We start from the raw sequence: 20,772 nt of genomic DNA, 5'->3' as shown, positions 1-20,772 counted from the left end.
TAATATACAATAATATGTATAATTTCATAATTTTCAACTCTCTCTCCTTTAATAAATGTCCTGCATAGTACCTCATCTACCGGTTGGAAATCAAACTTTTAGCTCTTATCGCGGCTCGGATCAGAGGCGCGAAATTCAAACCAAAGTAAAGCACCATGTGCAAGTTTGGAACCAAAACAGTCCAGCCCTTGCCCTACGAATTTGACCCCTTCTTGTGGCCAGACAATGGCTGAGAAGGTGACCGAGGCCTTCCGAATCCTGCAGGAAAACGCGAACGGTGAGTACCTTTTGTTTCGTTCCGATTTTCTGAGTCCTAGACTCTGTACGCTTGCGAAACGCGTGACCTTTCCTACTCGTTTTGATTGTGAAATTATTCTAGAATATTCTTCTCCACCCCGCAGATCTGTATTTGCGTGACCACGTTGCCGAGGTCGAAGGTCCTCCTGACCCTCTCGAATTCCATCGAGAGTGGGTTTCGCCCAACGTCCCCGTAATCTTTAGAAATGCGGCCAGGGGTTTCCCTGCTTTTGAAAAGTGGTCACCTGAATACCTCAGGTTGAAGCAATTGAAAAGAACAAAATTTGTTTACAATATTTGCAAGAATAATTCGATTCTGCTTTTAGAGAGAAAATCGGTGGGCAAAACGTAACCGTGGCCGTGACCCCGAACGGATGGGCAGACGCTGTGTCCGACGACGGACACTTTTTCATGTTGCCCGAAGAGCGGAAAATGCAGTTTTCCGACTTTCTGGACCGTTTAGACGATGATTCGCAATGCAATCCTATTTTTTACATGCAACAACAAAATTCCAATCTAACCGGCGAAATGAAAACCTTAATTGGCGACGTCCCTCCGGACATTGACTGGGCAACGTCGGCTTTCGGACAGATGCCGGACGCGGCCAACTTCTGGCTCGGCGACAAAAGAGCGATAACTTCCAGTAATATCAATTCATTTCCAAATTTCAGAGATTTTAATTATGAATTTTGCAGCTCACAAAGATCCTTATGAGAATATTTATTGCGTAATTAAGGGCGAAAAGCAATTTGTCCTGAGTCCCCCAACTGATCTCCCCGGAATGCCGTACAAAACTTTACCTGTTGCCAAATTCAACGAGGTTGTGATTCTTTAATGACTTCCAAATTGCAGTGTTACTAAATTAAAATTAAATTTAAGGTAAAAAGTACGAAAGACTTCAAAATTGTTCCCAATGAAGATCATACAAGATGGATTTGTCCTGATTCAGATCAAAGTTTGCCGATTCGACTGAAAAAGTTGATTGCGAAAGTGCGGGCAGGGGATATGCTGTATTTACCATCGCTATGGTTTCATCAGGTACTTAAGAAATTTTAAAATCTTAATTTCAAAATTATATAAAATGTTAAAAAATTCATTGTTTTAATGTTTGGTTCAATTCCAAAGGTTTCGCAAAGCCACGGTTGCATAGCAGTCAATTACTGGTACGACATGAAGTTTGATATCAAATACGCGTACTTTTCCATGCTGGAACAACTTTGCTCCGATTCTGTGATAAAATAAATAGTTTTTTTTTTAATTATGAAAAAATATATATGTCAGTTTCATTGAATTCGCTCAACTATAATTGTATCATTATTTATATTTTTATGCATTATTTAGTAACTCAGATTACATAATAATGTTTTAAATATCGTTTTATAAATTAATTTTTTAGTACTTTTTGTACAAATTAAAAACCAAATTATTCAAAAATATTTTTTCATTTTGGAATTTTAACCATCAAATTTCCATCACATTACATAGATCTATGTAATGGTAAATAATTGTTGTTGCCACGTAGCAGCAAAACTATTTTTATCTATCCCAAGTTTTCCTGTTGCTTTTGTTGAGACGCAAAATCGAGACAGCGCTGCACTGTTCGGTGTCGACCTCTGGTGGACGAGCCAGGCGCAGACTAATCTTACTTTCTGATTGTACTGCAAAGAGCCGAGAAAATTTCGTCAGAAGAAAAAAAAATTAAAAGTGAGAATTAAATTACGAAAAAAATCTTATCACTTAATTCGACTTGAAAAGAAAAACCGCGCTTTTTTTCTTTGTATCTCACAATTATCCGAGCTGTGAACTCGGCGCTGTGAACTGTGGAAGTGAATTTCGCATGGTCGGCTGAATACAAAAGTGGATCACTGTGTAATGGGGAACAATTATTTAATGAATTGCATAACGCCGGGCGAAAATCGCTGAGAGGCGACGTGTGCGTGATTCACGCGGCGCCTCTTTACCACGAAAATTTTATTATCTGCTTACATGAGGGAATTCCTATTTGCTTCCTATTTACGCGGCAAACTTGCGGGTGGATTTCCTACACGTGGGTGCTGGCGCGGGAAGAAAGCAGAAAATCACCACAAACAATGATGTTTCCTCAGAACGTCTTTGGCGGTTTCCGAATTTTTTTAATACATATTTTATAACTCGTACCCCAGTTGCCATTATCCACATTTTATTCGCTTTTTATCTAGACATGGAGGAATCTTTTAAATAATAATTTTTGATTAAAAACAAAAATCTTAATCTGTAAGTTGATTGAGAAAGTCAAGAATCGATTGTGAATTCAGTGAAAGTGACAAAAATTGCATTCAGAATTGTAATAAAAAGCGTGCGTGTTGATAATTCTGTAGGAGGGGCAGAAAAACACATTCACTATCATCCACATGAATTGTTATCAGTTTTTTTTAAATGCGAAGTTGGTGACGTAAGAATGCATCCCGGGAAAACAATTTCATTCCACGGCGTAAATATCGCCGATATGTATGAGTCGATTGGAATTTTGTTAATAAACACCTCTAAAGTTTTTCCTGGTAATTTACCACTTACGTTAATTATTTAAAAAAAAAAATGGTGATTTGATATTTACATTTTTTCTCAAAGATGTTATTTTTGGTTCCTGGCTTTTATAAATTTAATATAAAATAGTATAATTATTAAATGATGATATTTAGTATTTGTAACAATGAGAATATTTCCTGGCAAAGATTAGGAAATAATATATTAATTATTATACATTAATAAAAAAAGGCTCATTTTTTTCAATTTTTAAAATTTTAAAATTAATTTTTTAAGAAAGCGCAGAAAAATTTGTATATTTTGTTATTATTATACATTTTTGTCAGCAGCTTTTCAATATTTTTGGTGTCTAATTTTTAGTAGACTCTATAAAGCTATACAAAGATTTATGTTTTCCGTCCTATAATTTTTTTTATGCATGGGATTTGCAGATATTTGCTATGTACTATATATGCAACCGATTTTTTTTTTTTTAATAACTCTTATTTCACCCGACTAGCCACAAACATGTTAACGTTGTTAACGTTTATCTGCTTTACTTTTATAAAATAATCTATATTTGGAGGCGCGCGTGCTTGGAGTTGTGCTTTTGGCTGGAAAAAATAATCACTGAAAAAAACGCGCTGCACAAACAGCCGGGGCGAAACAAATAATGTGCATTGGTCAGCAACGCGGAAGAAGAGTGCAAACTCAACAACAAACTGAGGAATTATTGAAAAGTCGAAGAGAAGAATAAAACAATATTTTCCAGTTCGGAAAATAGTGCAATAAAATACCTGCCTGCGAGAGCTAAGGATAATATGCATTTTTTTTTTTGCGGAAACGTGCGGTGGGTGGGCGACAGGTTGGTGGCGCCGGGGATGCACCTGAGTGCATAGGGCGAGGTGCGCGCGCGCGCGCCTCGGCAGAGTGTCCAGTGGGGGAATCGGCGGCGGAGAGGCGACGGAGAGAGGGCCGGCGAACACGCACTCGCCTTTTCCCACTCAGCTGCGCTCGTGAAATCGCATTCAGCCTCCGTCAGTCGAGTGAGAGTCACGTCGCCGCTCCGTCCGTACGAGCGAGAGAGTTAAAGGGACATAGCAAACTTTACAAGTTTTTTCGCTGCGACACAGTGGGACAGTTAGTGAGAGTGTGTTTGCAAATTATGTGGTTGCACGATGGACGCTGCCATGTATGATTCGGTCGAGGTGAAAAAACTGTCCGGTGGAGCGGCCGGCGGCGCCGCCAGTGTTCTCGTCAACGGAGGAAACGCGCTCAAACTGGCCGCCCTCAAGCAGCACCAGCAGCAGCAGCTGTTGCACTTCAACAACAACAACAACTGCAACGGCGGCGAGCTGACCGAGATCGGCGCCCAGGAGATTTCGCTGGAGCTGCAGAATCTGATCGACGACAGCCAGTTCGGAGAGAATCTCTTCTCCGAAATCCTCTCGGGCCAGACCAAACTGCCCGGCCTGCTCAAGGCCACGCAGGACTACTCGCAGCAGCTCAACAAGAACAACAACAACAACAACACCGCCAACCTGAACCACCCGCACGTGGTGCCGTCGCCGCCGTCGAGCACCAACTCTGCGTGCTCGTCGCCGGCGTCGCCCTCCGCCTACAACTCGCGCGCCGCGCTGGCCTACATGCCGCAGCCCGTGCACTCGGGGGCGGCGTACGGCAACGACAACAACAACGTGCCGCCCATCAAAGAGGAGCCCGTCGACCCGCAGGACTTCCGCCAGTGTCCGCCCGGCGGTGTCCCGTACGCGTCGCCGCCCGTCGGCGGCGGCTACTCGCCCGCCGGCCTGCCCTACAGCTCGGGCTCCAGCGTCGGCAGCAACTCGAACGGGCCGACGTTCACCACCCTGACGTCGACCGGCGGCATGGGCGGCGACCCGCACATGCACCTGCACAGCTCGGGCCTCAAGTCGTCGTCGTTTTCGCACAAGAACCTGCGCAAGCACGCCGGCACGCCGAACCCGTCCGGCAAACCGGTGGACAAGTCCAGCGACGAGTACCGGAGACGGCGCGAACGCAACAACATTGCCGTGCGTAAGTCGCGGGAAAAGGCGAAGATGCGTTCGCGGGAGACTGAGGAAAAGGTCAAGTTGTTGGTGCGCGAGAACGAGCGTCTGCAGAAACGCATCGAGTTGTTGAGCGAGGAGCTGAACGTGCTGCGCTCGCTCTTCTCCAACGTCGGCGTCCTTCCCGAGCACCTGCACCGCGAGATTGACAAGCACCTGCAGAGCATACAACAACAGCACCAGTCGCTGGGCCTCGGCTGAAGAACGTCCCCCGAAATTCGCGGAGAAACGATCGGCTCAGGGTTCTAATGAGTTAATTTTATTGTTATATACTTTGGATGTGGCTGTGTGTATGTTACGGACTGCCGGAGGACTCTTTTGAAAGAAAGACTTTATTCTTCACAACATATTCCTGAGACTCGCAGTTGTTTTTTTTTTCGCCGTTTTGTTGAGATATTTGATTTATATATATGATGCACAATCGCGAACTGATCCTTTTTGGAAGAGAGAGACACTCTGTCAACGGACTCGAGAGTGCGCGAGCGAGCGACGGCCGACGGCCCAGCTGGTAAGTTTTGGCTGATTTGACTGGCACGCACATATATACAAACACACGCGGTTGCATATTATATAAAAATTCCATTTTTCATATTGAAAGTCTGATACGTAGAGTGTGTTATTATTACATTAGCGTAGCATATCGGTCGAAATGCCAGTAGTTTTGACTGTCAGTCAAAGTCACGCCAAAACGTGCCGCCCCCGCCGGCCCCAATTTTCCGCCCCGCGATGATTATTTCTGTTTTTTTTTCTATGTAAGTGTACATAATATACGAATGACGAGAGGAGAATTTTTAAGCTCTAGAGTGTAATATTTAAATGTGGTGTTTATAGAAAAAAATTGTAATATTTCGTAGCGGAACACGAAGAACTAAAACTTTTTCTCGCAGATTTGTGAACGTAGTTGAATTTTTAATTGTTCAGCAGTACAAGTTGTCTATGTTTCAATTGCGCGCTAAGACTTTTTCATTGTTCAAATAATAATAATAATAACGCAGCGAATCAATCACATATACACGTTGTTTCCGGTCCAAAATTGATAATTGTTATAATTAAATGCGAAATTTGTGATCATGATCGAGCATGTTGGAAAAATTGGTGATCATATCATACGTGTATATTTGCTGTAGCGATTCTATAATTCATATATTAGGCACACACGGAAAATGAAAAAGAAAAAAAAATATGATATATTTTCTAAGTATTTGATCAAAGTATATTCGAGAGATACAAATTTGCTAGGTAATTTTTACAATTTAAAGAGACAAAACAAAATTTTGTACAGCGAGGCTCTAAAACATATAAAGATTTAAACTTTAATTATATATTAAAATATGTATACATACTAAAAAAAGTGGATATTTCGCACCAAAAATTATAAATTACCATCCTGCTGGACAGACTTGACTTTATATCGGGACTGGTAATTAATCAAATACATTTAATAACTCGCGGTTTTAATTAATCGTTCGTTGCCTGACCTCATCATGCGCCCCTTGATCTGCATTCTAGAACACACGCACGAAATGTAATAATAATAATTATATAAAATAATGTGAATGGTGAAAAATCTCGCGGAGTGGTAATATCTCGAAATGTTTTTTGCCAATCATTCATCCTAATATTGTGACAAAATGTGTAACCAATCTGTGAACGTACCCAAACGAAACCAAAATCCTCATTCGTGAAAATCGATTTTGTACAGTATTTTGCATAAATGTAGTGTTTACGAGATGCACACTCACACATACACCCCCTTTCACACTCTAGGGACACACACACCCACACACGACACACAAGAAGAAAAAAAATTTACAAACATGCATATAGCTTAATAACTTTGATAATAGTCTCATTATTGTATACAACAGTGTATTTATATACAATCTATAAAAAAAATTAAAATACAAAAAGTGGAGTGTGGCGAGAGAAATTTTGTGCTTCTCTTGACCGCCACTGTCACAGCAGCCCTTTTCTGAATTCTCTATATCGCGACTTTTGCTGAAGCTGGATTATTGTAATTTATTTCTTTGATATAACTGCGCTAATTACTCTTATTAATGTACATAGGCAACCCCCACACACACACATGCATAATTAGGATCTTTAAAAAAATATATAAAAAAATGCCATGGTGAGTGTTAACCATTGTGTGACATGTCAAATTCATCAGTGCACAAAATATATTTTGATACAAAATAAAAGCCGAACGTTTTTCATTCCAAAACAAAACTCTCCCTTGCATAAAAATTACTATTAAAATGAAAAATAAAAAGTTGGAAAAATTAAAATTAAGTTTTGCCATTGAAATAAAATGGTATTTGTTTGCAAATGTTTCAAAAACATAATACAGTAAAAATTAAATTGAAAATTACATCTCTGAAGCATAAAACTGGGACAGAAAAGTAAAAAAATTACATATCACTATACTATCAGCTGAGAGGTGCGCCGCGCCCGAGGAAAATTCCGAAAGAGCAAGTCATCGTTTTGGCGCCAAGCAGGAAATTCGCCGACATTCCTGTGCCCAATTTTTGAGGAAGAAGAATAATTTCGCCCCCGTGTATATTATGAGAGGAGGATGCGCCCGTCAGGTGGTTGTAGATCAAGTTCAAAAAATGAAGTTCAGCGCATTGTGTCAGAGAGCAGTAGTTTATTCAAACAATAACAAACGATTGGCCAACATTTTAGCAGAGAGAGAACCAAAATAAATATAGAGACAGGCAGACTACGGTTGATGGTGAGAGAAAAAGAAAGAACGAGAGACGAGTGAGTGTTACGGGGCAATTATATAATGCGAGATAGAGAGAGAGAGAGGCGAGTAATCAAATCGAATTAGTGGTTCGGCAGAGTAGGAAATGAAGGTTCGATATACAGCATAATAAAGTTACGCCGACTGAAAGCCACCATGCATGCAGTTTGTGAGAGGGAAAGTGTGTCACACATACACACACGCGTTAAGCAGGCTGGGCCCCGGGAAGCCTTTATCCATTTACTGCGCTATGCCATTTAATATATGGGGCCCTGCTGATGGTGGGATTGAGCCTTGTTTATCGCAAAGTCAGCGCTTTTAATGCAAAAATTCACTCTCACCAGCAGGACGAGCATTTCAGAAAATATACGCGCGCTTTCCTTTTTGGATTTTTCAAGGTTTTGCGCCCCTTATTGTAATGCTATCATATTTGCGCGATATATTATAACATACAAGTTTTCTATATATTATGTGTTGGCGTTCGCACCGCCGCAGCCGCGTTCGTGATTTTCACACTTTCTATACCGGGATGACTAACTTGGAGGAAAAGTCCGATCCTGTATTGTTAATTTAGATCAAGTTGCAAATTTGATTTCTCTTTAAGAAAGGTGGACTTGAACTTAAAATAATAATATTAGCCCCTTTAAAAAAAAATGGAACTAAAACTTTTAAAAAATGATATACTGTGATCTTTGAAAGAACTATGCTTTATAATTAATTATGTTGATTGAGTATAAAACAAAACTAGTACACTACGCAATTGAAATATTAAAAAAAAATTTTAAACAAAGAAGTGTTTTTTTTTAATAAGTAGCTTTCTTAAAAATTTTTTCTATATTTTAATTAATTTTGCGATTTTTTTATTTCATAAATTAATTATTAATAACACGTTATACTTCAATAAAAAACTTTAAAATTGAGCAATAATTTAAATAATTTGTGCAACTCTCTAGAATACATGTCTCATGATTCAAATGATTCAATAAGGTTAATAGTTCTGTCTAACAGTAATGTGAACTACGGCTCAACATATTATTTCAAACCTATAAATAAATCAATTAGTGAATTACTTAAGATTGGTGCTCTTAATTGCTGTAGCTGCAAAGTATGTATTTTTTAACAATATATCATTGGACAGCACAATTTTGAAACTCAGATGAGGCGGTCGTAATACATAATTTTACTTCAACAATCCCCCAAGCAGAGATTTATTAATTCCTTGCTTTAACAAAAATGATTCTATTACTAAGAATAATATTCTGAAGTTGCTGTATATTATGATTTCTCATTTTGGTGACAAATTTTTTTGATTTAATTTTAACGCAAGTAGTGGGTGTCACTTTACTAATGACTAACACCCAAACCGCACGTGATTAATTCAAATTTTTACACATTATTTGCAATGATTTATTTCAGTGAATGTCAATCTTAAGCTGCTATGTCAAAAGTAACGCGCCACTTTCAACCACTTCCGTCACATGATTTCTCTTTATCTAATAATCTATGAGTGTCGAGAGGGTTTGCATAATAAAATTTACAAAACTGTATAATATATTGTTAAATGATTTTACATTTTTGCAAACAATTTTAGCAAGTACGATGAAAACTTTTTAATCCATGCAAATAAGTATATAAAAGAAATATTTAAAGGCAATTTTTGCCACCGAAATCAGCAAACGGTTTTGGTGAGTGGAGAAAATTCACCGCATAAATCGGCAGCAGCATCTCTCTCTCACACACACACACACAATATCAGCTCGTTAGTCGGCGAAAAAGGCGCGTCCTTATAGGAAAGACCTGCACGCATAGAGTGGACGAGCAATAAATTTAATTGATAGTCATAGACCGACCCACCTGCTGCTCTCCGGCGTCCCTTTCTCTCCTCGACACTTCCACTTTTACATTTGCCATAGCGTTCAATTTCTCACATGCATAATTGATTCTCCAAAGCAATTAGCAGCAGAAGGTGAAATTAATTCCGAACGAGCAGTGCAGACTATTTTTGTGCCACTTTGCTTGGCGTTAATTAAAAAGCTGTGCCGCAACCCTTGCAGTGCAAACCAGACTTTGCGTTGGCAACAAGCGTGCACTGCTGGGTCTTCCACCTTGATCGTCGACATCGCATTATTATCAAAGTGCACTTGAATATAATAATTATAATGCAATATAATGCACTCCACGGTAATTAACATGTGCCCGCTCTGTTTGTTTCCAGCTCGGCTCTCTGTCTAGGCGTATTATTATTTAGCCCTCTTGTTTGTACGCAAAATATGTGCATAACCGAGGGTGTGCAAACATAATGTGGATGCCCGCTTCGCAGGCCCTCGTGCTGCCCTTTGGATTATTATTTCATGCATTTCTATGCAGCCTGTTTCCAGCTGCACGGCGCCAACTTGCTAATTTTGTTCGTGGCTAAACTCACATGTGTGCGGAACGTGTTCATAACAGACCGTCAAACCTCTCCGTATCTGAACTCAATAATATAGTAAAGTCTGGGCAGGGGGCAATTTTATTATTTCAAAATGGAATTTAACCATACGTTCAATAGGATCAGCCGATAATTAATTAATGTAAAACAGAATTTTATCAGTAAACTACTTCCATTTTTTAATTTGCAAAAACAATCTGTGTCTGATCTATCTTTCAATTATTTTTTCGGTTTAGATAATTTTTTTATAGTTGCAAAATTTTAATATTTGCCAGAAATTGTTACGCTGAAATTTTTAGAAAATCATCAAAAATTTTCGATTGTAAAATTAATTTGTTTCAATGTTTTATTCCCACCTGAGGAAAAACTTATTTTCTTATATTGAATTTGTCTTTTCATTTTATTACAAAACAAGAGTCCTTTCAATCAATTTGGCTAGTCTTCACAATTGATTGTTCTGACTTGTTTAGAGAAAATTAAACGAATTGATTTGTATTAAATTTTACACGCGTATTTAGTGGTTCAAATTTTAAATTTTTTAAATATTTTAAAAATTAAATAAATTAATAATAACCATTTTCTTAAAAAATGTCTTGATTAAATTTTGTGATTTTTCAAAATATAATATATTCTTATAAATTTAAAATACAAGTTTATTTGGGAAAAAATATAGAGTTCTGATATTTAATTTGTTTAGCAGTTACAGAAGAATTCTGAAATAATATATTAATATTTTGTCATCCAGTGTCAATGACTGTAATTAAAATTTTTACAAAATATTATGGCAGTGCCTTTATGTCTCAAATATTGAGCTGAGCATTAATCAATCGACAGAAATGAATCATAGTAGAATAGATATGAGATATTCATTCACATTATTGCCAAGCCCAGTAAGGACCAATTATCTATAAATTTATTTATTTCAAATTCAAATAGTATTATTCTCTATGAAAATAAAATCTGGGTTTTATGTATTTCTGAGATTTTCAGTATCTTTATCTGCCTAGCTTCTTTAAATTTGTACTTTGAAAATAAAGTATGTTTCATCTGTTTTGGTTTGCGTATAACTCGTTAAAAAACTAATTTTGTACATACCAGAGACAAAAACTGCGGATGAATTACACTCGAAAAGTGTTTATATTGACAGAGATATCCAATTTTTATTTTTCGTTTAGATTTTCCTCTGTTTCCATTTTGTCGGTCGGCATCCAAACAGTTCCATGTTTGCTGATAGACACCGAGAGCAAATTTTCGGTCACAAACACACAGGGCGCGCGGAATTCGCTCACATTTTTACGACTCATCAATTCATCCAGCGCGTTCTGTTTACGGACTCACATCAATCACGGCCATTGGGCTTGTTTGTGCGCGCGGTGAAAAAGCTCGTTAAAAAATATAAACCGGCGCCAATTTCCCGAAATGGACTCGGCGCAAAAAAGAAAGCTGGAGTGCACGCACTACGCATTAAACATTCATATTTCGCACATGTCCAGAGTCGCGGGCGATTTTATTGATGGAATAAACATTTTGCTGTCACATCGCGTGTCACACAGCCCGAATGTCACGTACCCCATTATTTTGCATCTATACGATTTTCCACCCACCGACATTGTGTGATTCGCACGCGAGACCAAGAATCCATTAGAGAGACTGAATGCTTTTTGCAATTACAACTCTTTATACGTTTTTATTCCACACAAAAGTTCCAATTTTTATTGCTAAATCGCTACATGTTTTAAATCAATTTGGATCAATTTTCTATATGATCATTCAAATTTGAGATAAGCAGCAATTTTTTTCTTTACAATATTTATTAAAGAAAAAAATTAAATAATAAATAAGAATTGCATTAATTTATTTATTTAATTGCATTATATATTTCATTATAATGGTTAGAACTACTAGCCAATTGCAATAATTGCGTATTTAAAAGAATATGTATGTACTTTATAAGTGAATATTTATATGACGTGTTGATTAACTATATAAATTGTTAAATGAATCAATGCTTCTGTAGTTTACTTTTTACATAATCAATTGATATTTGTATTATTTAATAAACAATATAAAACTTTTAATTTGCTACAGGTTTTTAATGGTGATAGGTTTTATCCTTTAAGTAATATTTATTAACACTCTGCTTATACACAAGCTTATACATATTAAAAAAAATGCCGAAAACCTTTTTATGGTTTAAATAATGTAAAGAACAACATTTTTTATTACTTATTTATTAATGTTTCATTTAATACACAAAATACTACATCAAGTCAATTTACAAAAATTAATTAATTAGGAAGATTTTAAATTTCCATAATGCTTAAAAGGTTTACAATCGAAACAAAAAATTAACTTAATTTAACTATGAGCTTCGCGAATAACTTTTAAATTGCAAATAAACTTCAACTTATTAAGTATTTGAAATATATAATTCTAGCGTTCAAAATCATGAAAAAGCCCTCCAGGCATGAATCGGGAAAAATTCCAACACGCTGGTTGGTCTTTTTTCTATTCGCAGAAATTTTACAGAAAATTAGCTTCAAATTAAAACTTTACATATAGCAAACTCTAATAAGCAAACATGTAAACATCTCAAACCCATAAACCTCACCATGTACATTTATTTATTTTGCAAGAGAAAATCGAGACGACGACGACGTGCGGTACAATTTTTGCACAGACCGCTGGAAAAAGTAGCAATTAGCGAAGCGAAAAGCGCGCCGAGCCAAGAGAGAGAGAGACGCAAGGTTGAGTTATATAATAGAAAGTTGCGACTCTCGCCGCGCGTTTTATTTTTATAAAAGGAATGCCCAGCTGTGTGTGTTCGCTGCAGAGTGAGAGATGAGAGAGATATTATGTAGCCTACCTACCTCACTATGTGACTGAAATTTGCACGTATAGTCGGAACGCGAATTCGCTTTTCCGCCCATGAATTTATGTGTTGAGGCCGCTTCCATTGAAAAAGAGTTCCGTTGAAATTTATTATTTTCCAGAACGCTCGACCGGCGGCACGTACGCACCCGCGAATCGGAAACAACATGAGGATGAGCGAGTGCGACGTCAGAGGAAGTGTTCCTTTGAATGAATTTGGAAAAGAATAACAAAAGGAAAAAAAATGACTTTTTTCTTTTCCCAAAGCAAGGTGGAATTAAATGTAATGTAATTTTGTTTTTGAAACTTTGCTTCTGCTTGTAACACATGTTGCTGGATTCCCTTTACAACATTTTTGATACAGAGTTCGAATGGACACAATGCATCTTTTGTTATGTTTCATTACATATTTTAGTTATTTTATTTGTAACTTTGTTAAATATCTAAACTCAAAAACAATTTTTTAATACAAATGCTACATTCAGTTTGCTTAATATTTTATAAAAGTCATCTTGCGCAAAAAAGGTTGAATAAATAAATATAACTTAATTTTTAAACAGAGTTTTCAGGTTTCAGGTATTCAAAATTTTACGCGTGTAACATTGCAAGTTCTAACAGCATTTTCAAAAGTGTCGAAACAGTACTCTTACTACTTATTACAATTATATTGTTTAAAAAATGGTCTAGTGGAAACTGAAAAATAAATTTAATGAAAAATGAGGTGGCTTGGTTATAAAAATATCATAACTGTATCATACAATGTTGAAAAATAATATATATTTAAAAAAAAAAATACAAACAACTGCTGTAATTTAAAACCCATAAAATTAAATTTATAAAAAATTATATCGTTGCGACACTGTGGTCGAAGAATTTATTTTTATCCATCACACCCTTATGCAAAATGCTCTTTGTTAACCGCCGTGTCGGACACAATGTATCTCATCACCAAAAATTTGGGCTCCGAATCTTTTATTCCAATACATACTCTCATTGTTTTTGGGTGAGTCATTCGGGGACACGCGCGATTCGGTGACACACGCGCAAACATGGGCAGCAACATGAGCAAAACAAATAATTGCACGCATTAATTTTCGTTTTCTTTTCACCGCGCATACAATGGCCAATAACAACAACACACACCACGAGCTAGGTGCGCGTAATACAAACGACTTTTCTGCATTTGTCTTCCTCTTTGTCACGCATTTGTTTATCAAAATACCCGCGCCAAGACAATACGTCGTACTCTCAGAGAGAGACCATAATAATAATATAATGCACAGAGGCAACTTCTTGTGTATTATATTGTATAAGTTTGGAGTGTGGGATTGTCCCACAGGCAAATGCACGGGTCCGCCTATTAATCATTATACTTTTCTTCTGCAGCGTTCCGCTTGAAAAATTCGCAATTTCCAGCAGAGGTGACACTTTCCAGAGAGATATTCCATTTCCCTCGGCCATGAAGTTTCTTTAAAATATGAAACTTCTTGCGCATAAGAAGTTTCCTGTTTATATTTATTTTCGAGCAGGAAAAATTAGTTAGAAACATCAAAGACGTCTCTCTACTAATTGAATTTCTTGTCGTTAATTAGCAAAAATATAAATTCAATATTGATCTCTTATTCTGATGGCTTCTTGGCAGTCTCGCAAAAAGTAATTACTTTTGCTGAAATTGGGGCGTTAATTAAAATTCGGGCTCGTCGCCCACCTCATTATGCGGCGACGCGTTTGGAAATTTGTCCAAATCAAATTAATTTATGCGTGCGAACCGCCGCTTTTCCGGCTTCCAGCTTGATTTATTCGCGTTCCCATGCGTATCGCAACAGATACGCCGCGCACTTTCTTTTCCTTGCGCGCGCCACGAGAATTCGCCAGTGAAATTAGCGATCAAGAGACAAAGTAGTTGATTTGACTTGAAATGAAATAAATTGCCCAGTTTTCGTGTTCCACGTGTGACCTTTAAATTGATCAATTAAGAGTCTGAGAGGTGGGCGGAACGATGGAAGCCAGAGAAGTGCTTCAGTCCAATTTATTTCGTATTTAACCAGTTTATGTCTAGAGCAAAGTTTGAAATGAAGAGAGGTTTATATTCTATTATAAACCTTATTATATTTAAAAATATTATTATTGTTTAAAAATCACCATAAATAAGGCAAGCTACTTAAAATGTTGTAAAATCATAGCAGTTTGTTGGGATGGCTTTTTAAAAATTAAACCTGAAATTCCTGAAAATTACATCATGAAAGTGTTAATACGGAGTTTTGAAAATATCAACATTATCAACAACAATTATTATGATTTGTTGAATTATAAAATTAATATAACGAGTAATGGAGATAAATCTATTAGTTTTAAATAATAGGTGTAGGTGACATTTTGTAATGGAGTATTGAACGTATTTATACATTTAAAAATTTAAGTAATTTTTTAAAGAATTTTATTTTAGCTAGTGCAATATATCTGAAGAAAAATTAAAATCATTGCATTAATTTTAAAATAAACAATATTATAAAAATAAAATTTTATAAAAAAAATTAAACAAGCATTTATATGTATCTGATTTATTTTTTAAACTATATGAACTAAAAAATATTTTTATTTAAATTTTGTTGCGCTTGCAATTATTTTTGTGAGCATCACTTTTCATTGTCCATGTAAATTGTATTATAAAAAAAGTAACCTAACTTCTGATTAAAGAGAATTGCGATTTCCAGTTGAAAGTTAATTTCAGCATTTCAATTCTTATTTTTTAGAACATTGATCCTTCCCTACAAGTGTCAGAAATCCAACATTATGCTTGTTATACGTGTATCACTGAAAATATTGAATTTTTTTTAAATAACGTCTTACTCGTCATTCTAAATTAGAACAGACTGTCCTCTTAATGTAAGGGAGCAGTCCTTGAATGAAAAGGAAGTCGCCTTTTCCGCCGGCCCTTGGGATGGCGGTGCGGCGGGCTAGTGAGAACGAGCGTGTGTTTAATTTTCTAATTTGGGTGCAGCAAAAAGCAGGCGTTTTGTGCACGCCGAGTGCCATTGGTGGGCCGGGAGATGCGGCGGTGGCCTCATTTCTCGCGTGCTGGGTAAATAAATATACATGTGATAGCGAGAGTTCAGTTTCACTTTCTGCGGCGCGTGCAGCAGCCGTGCGGGATGCATAAGAGGGCAGGGGCCGCCGCCGGCCCAACTGCACCAACTACTTCCCGTCCCACTAGGAAGTGACGCTGGCCTCGCAGGGTTATCTCACAGCAGCTGAACCAGCGACTCTCTATAGCTGCAGATATAATTTGTGCGCATTTGCCCCTCGTGCGCGCTCTTTCAATTAGTGTATATGTGTGGCCGCCTTTCAGCCTTTCAACCACGCTCACAATTGATCAGATGCTCTTCGGAATTTAAACTCGGACGAGGGAATAAATTCCATCTGATTAGTTTAGTCTTTAGTCTCATGACTTAGCTGGAAAGTTTCAAGTATGACATTACTGCTCATACTTGGCAGCTAAAAAAATTTATTTAAGATAAAAAGTTAGCATTTATTGTTTTTTTTTTATCAATGCAAATAATTTTAAGCATTTATTCATATTATAATTATTTATACATTTTTAAATTTTTAAAGACATACACAAAACATCTTTTGTTTATATTTTAGTTTTTAATTTTTTTTTCTGGTTCTAGTAATGTGTTCACACACATTTTTTTATTATTTTCTTGCAAAATACGGCAAAATCAAAATGGTTTTAAGCGATACAGTGTGTACGTTTAATTTTGTTGATTAATTATTTACGAAAATAATTTCGATTATTTAAGATTTTTTTGTCTATGAAATCAATTTGTTGTTATTATTAATTTTCAAATTTGAAAAAAAAATCATTTAGGCTTTTAAAGTTCAATATTAAAAATTGAGATTTTATTTTAAATCAATTAAAATAATTAAAGAATTTTGATTTGAAAGTGAATTTCACAAGAATGATAAAATTTAAGGAAACCCCTGAGGAAGTATAAGTCACCCGGCGACTAAATATTGCATAAAAAAGCAAAAGGCAACTGGTGTTGTTTTGGTTAACAAAAGCATACGGAGCTTTTCGTTTTTTTCCAATTAGTCAACCGAGATCCTGGTTTGCGGTTTTCAGTCATTGGGAAAAAGGGATGTGCGTAGTACGCGGTCCAGGAAATTGCCGCATTTTAGCGGAAAATCTGTTTCCTCAGCAGCAGGTCACTGGTGTCGTTTTGCTTAACAATTCTTATGGCCTGAAAACGCGTTAGTCACACCGGGTTAAATCCCTTATCAAAACTTGTGGTTGTTGAACTTGCATTATACCGCGTCTAAGCTGGGAGGAAGTGGTTTGGCGGGATGGGAGACACGGAAATGTAAGATTTGAAAACTTCAAAATGACTCAGTTAAATAATAGTTTGATATATAATATCAAACTTTTAAAATAAAACCATTTTCTCAATGAGAATTATAACTTGAAATCTAATAACCAGGCACTAAAGAAGACTTGAAATTTTAAAATGCATATTAAAAAATCTCTTCTTTAAATTCTTTCAAAACTTGATTTTTAAAGTTCTGCTGTAACATATTAGTTAATATTTTTTCAAACTTTTAAAAAAGTAATAGAAAGTCAACAAACTTCTCCTTGAGCACTGGTCTAAAAAAAAAATAAAATAAAAAAAAAATATTTTCAACAGCAAGAATTAAAATTTAAGAGTTTAAGCTCCATTTTTAAAGATAAAGCAAAAAATCAGTTTCTACTCAACAAGCTGATTTTTACTGAACTGGAAGATAAAAGTACATAAACTTAAAACCAAGTAGTTTCATAATATTTGGCAACTTTAAAAATTGATTATTCTTCTTGCAGTAGAATATTTTATATTTAAAAAAAGAATAATGTGAAAATGAAAATCAAGTTAGATTTTTTCGGCTAAAATATGCAATTAAATTTTAATCCATAATTTGATGCGCAAAAAAAAACGTGTTTCGCAACCATTTGGACGCATGATTGATTTGGCATTTTGTGCGAAAAAGCGCGGTTATGTGGCGTCGAAAGTGAATTTAATGCATCACGAGCGAAATCGGACACGGTCTGGAGATCATTACACGGTGTTATGCGGCGTGCAGATGGATTCTTATTCAACTCGTCGTTGTCAATCTGTTATGTGAGAAGTAGGAAGTGGGCCAAGTGAATTTGTACGCGGTCACGTGGTGCACGAGAGATGCAGAGAGCGATAATGCACTCAATTAACTCCTTCTTGCGCCCTGATAAGCAGACGTGTTGCATAACAACTTTTTCTTTTCAAAAAATATAATTATTGCGCTTTGAATTAATGAAATAATTATGTTCCGTTGGAAGAATTAGTAGTGTAGATATTATTTCAAGTAATAAAAATTTAATAAATTTGGAAGATATATTTTTTTTAATTATTGAATAAATATATTGTTGCTATGGAAACCAGAATTCTCTAAGATTCTTTACATTTTTCCTTTATTGAAATAATTAAATATTAAAAAAAAAAACCAGTTGGCAAAATAAACTTCGAGGAAAAAAATTTAGTTTCAAAGACAATGTTTATTGAGTTCAATGCATTTTGCTTAATGGAATTTTTTTTACTCGAGCTCCTCATTAAAAACAAGTCTTATTGTAACCCGCAAGTCGGAATAATTTAAATTTTAATTTTCGGTTTTAAAACGTATTTCTCGTCAGGCAATTTGGGGCCCTCACTTCAGCGCGTCGTAACCGTAAACCATAGGGACAGTCGTTGGTGCCAAGTGCAATAAATTTGCATGCTAATTCGCCGAGAGAGCGGTTTTGATTTTTTAATTACAAACGCCGAATGACGCCTTTATATATTTTGCAGCGAAAACACATTATTATCGTCGAGGAGCTTGAAAGAATTAATTTCTGGGAAGAGCGTTCATTTTTATGGACGTCGAGGGGCGTGAATCAAAATAAATATAAGAAACACATCATCTCAAGAGAGAGATGGTGCAAATAACGGACGTGAGATAGTAGCCTATCGCAAATTAAACGGCGCCTGAAAGACGTTTGGCCAGCGAGAGCAGGAAATTATTAAGCGCCTAGTCATAGATATGCAACACGTGGCGATGAATACCTAAAAATTAAATTTCAAATAATTCTGTTTACAATGCAATACCATTCCATTTTATTTTTAATTTGATGACACAATTAAAGCTTCGCGATCTCTTTTATTGGTAATAAATGTGTGTAGTATTAATTACCATAACTACGTTTCGTGTAGATTTGATTTTAAATTGCATTTTGAAAGGATGGGATACCTCTCTATGTAATTAATTGAACATGCAGTGGTATTTTTTTTATTTGAAATAAAAATTTATGTACATTATGAATTCAAATAAAAATTGACGTGAGGACATTCAAATATTTTTTTTAAATTGACATTAAAATCTAATTCAGCGTTTTATTTAAGTTGAATTTTCATTGATGGTTAGGAATTAATTTTAAATCTTAGTCATTTCCCCCCAAAATTCTAAATAATCTGGCTTTTGCCTCTCCAAGTAATTGTTTCTTTTATAGTTTTGTCTTATTGTCACTAATAATTTCCTCCAACATATCTGGTAGGAAAACTTACAAGTATAATTGGGTGTTTATACCAGCACCGTAACCATCTCTCGCGGCCTAATTAATTAGCTCAACTGCGCACTTGGGAAATGGCCACTGAGTAAGAAAGGGGAAATTTCCGATGAGTGCGTGAATACCAACATAGACCAACTCTTCTTTTCTTTTTGCAGCTCCGCTCGCTTCTGAAAAAAATGAATGTTTGTTCGCAAGCTCCTTTGAAAATATAAAATGTCACTCGGCGAGGCGCATTTCAGAAAATTGCACGTTGATGTGTATCATTAGCGTCGCGCGCGGTGAATGTGTGTGTACGTCGCTATTATTTTATAGTCGAGTGCACTTTCCTATTTTCTCGGAAGCTGAAAGGAAAGCGCCTCTCTATGGGGTTCAAACGGACTCTGCAAAGATGCATTTTATTTTTACTTAATTTTTTTCATGAAAGAAAATGTCAACTTTTTCTGACGAGGGAAAAAATGACGTGAGAAAATTTCGTCGGTGAAAAATTTAGACGGATTGCCGGAATTGAAAAATGACAAAAATCACTAATTACCAGTTGGAGACCTCAAGGACCCCCATTTGTTTCTGTCAGTCGTGCCGCGCGCTCTGCTCTGATGATGTTTTGAAGACGCGTCATGTTTTTTTTCTAAGCATGATGTTTTTGTAAAGACTATTGCAGCTCACAGGTTTTAGTTTTTTTCTTACACCGCATCATTAAGAATTACATTTCTGTCACAGGGAAAATCCACAAATAAAACTGAGGGTTGGTTTAATAATATACAATGATAAAAATTTATATAATATGAGATAGAAGATTAATTTTATTGTTAACTGTTTACATTTTTGTTGTTGTAAGTATGGATATGATAGAAATTAATTTTCATAATATAAATTTAAAGTTTTCAGGCGTATAAACCTAAATAAAATTGCTTCAAATTCTTTCTTATTCCTATTCATTCTTTTTTTAATTGGGAAAGCCTTATAAATTTTTAATTTAAGTGTTTCATATATCAAATCTTTTACAATTTTATATTGTATTTTTTAATTATATAATGAGCAATAGGGGGAGAGGTGGCTCGTTTAAGTAAAATAAAAAACTTTTTTGTTCATGCAAATTATTTTGCACTTTTAACCGCTTTAAAAAATGATAATTGAAATCGTATTTGAGAAATTGATTACGCTTAAATGCGTCTCATAGAATTTTAAAATTACAATCTCGTAATAACAATAATAACAAATAACAATTGTCCGA

At 35.9% G+C, this 20,772-nt stretch overlaps 2 protein-coding genes across 2 annotated transcripts; both read left to right on the top strand.

Moving 5' to 3' along the window:
- The first annotated feature begins 149 nt into the window (after positions 1-149).
- Positions 150-1,566, top strand: LOC132193756 (bifunctional peptidase and (3S)-lysyl hydroxylase Jmjd7). Its single transcript, XM_059614624.1, has 6 exons — positions 150-277; positions 402-555; positions 624-940; positions 993-1,117; positions 1,177-1,335; positions 1,423-1,566. Exons 1-6 carry the CDS (start codon positions 226-228, stop codon positions 1,537-1,539), a joined length of 924 nt encoding a protein of 307 aa, XP_059470607.1. The 5' UTR covers positions 150-225; the 3' UTR covers positions 1,540-1,566.
- Positions 1,567-3,782: 2,216 nt separating this feature from the next.
- Positions 3,783-7,087, top strand: LOC132194079 (CCAAT/enhancer-binding protein). The gene has a single exon (XM_059615145.1). It carries the CDS (start codon positions 3,978-3,980, stop codon positions 5,085-5,087), a length of 1,110 nt encoding a protein of 369 aa, XP_059471128.1. The 5' UTR covers positions 3,783-3,977; the 3' UTR covers positions 5,088-7,087.
- The last annotated feature ends 13,685 nt before the right edge of the window (positions 7,088-20,772 follow it).

This window comes from Neocloeon triangulifer, unplaced genomic scaffold (assembly GCF_031216515.1).
Source record: "Neocloeon triangulifer isolate White Clay Creek 2 clone unplaced genomic scaffold, ASM3121651v1 ptg000001l, whole genome shotgun sequence".
Classification (NCBI taxonomy): domain Eukaryota; kingdom Metazoa; phylum Arthropoda; class Insecta; order Ephemeroptera; family Baetidae; genus Neocloeon; species Neocloeon triangulifer.
The sequence above is the reverse complement of the archived record's forward strand: the minus strand, read 5'-3'. Positions and strand labels throughout refer to the sequence as shown.

What these genes read in the sequence shown, in the direction of transcription:
- LOC132193756 (XM_059614624.1), top strand. Translation starts at nt 226, where the DNA reads ATGGCTGAGAAGGTGACCGAGGCCTTCCGAATCCTGCAGGAAAACGCG. An exon ending in TGGTCACCTGAATACCTCAG is followed by an intron (nt 556 to 623) that starts GTTGAAGCAATT and finishes TTCTGCTTTTAG; the next exon opens with AGAGAAAATCGGTGGGCAAA. An exon ending in CATCGCTATGGTTTCATCAG is followed by an intron (nt 1,336 to 1,422) that starts GTACTTAAGAAA and finishes TCAATTCCAAAG; the next exon opens with GTTTCGCAAAGCCACGGTTG.
- LOC132194079 (XM_059615145.1), top strand. Translation starts at nt 3,978, where the DNA reads ATGGACGCTGCCATGTATGATTCGGTCGAGGTGAAAAAACTGTCCGGT.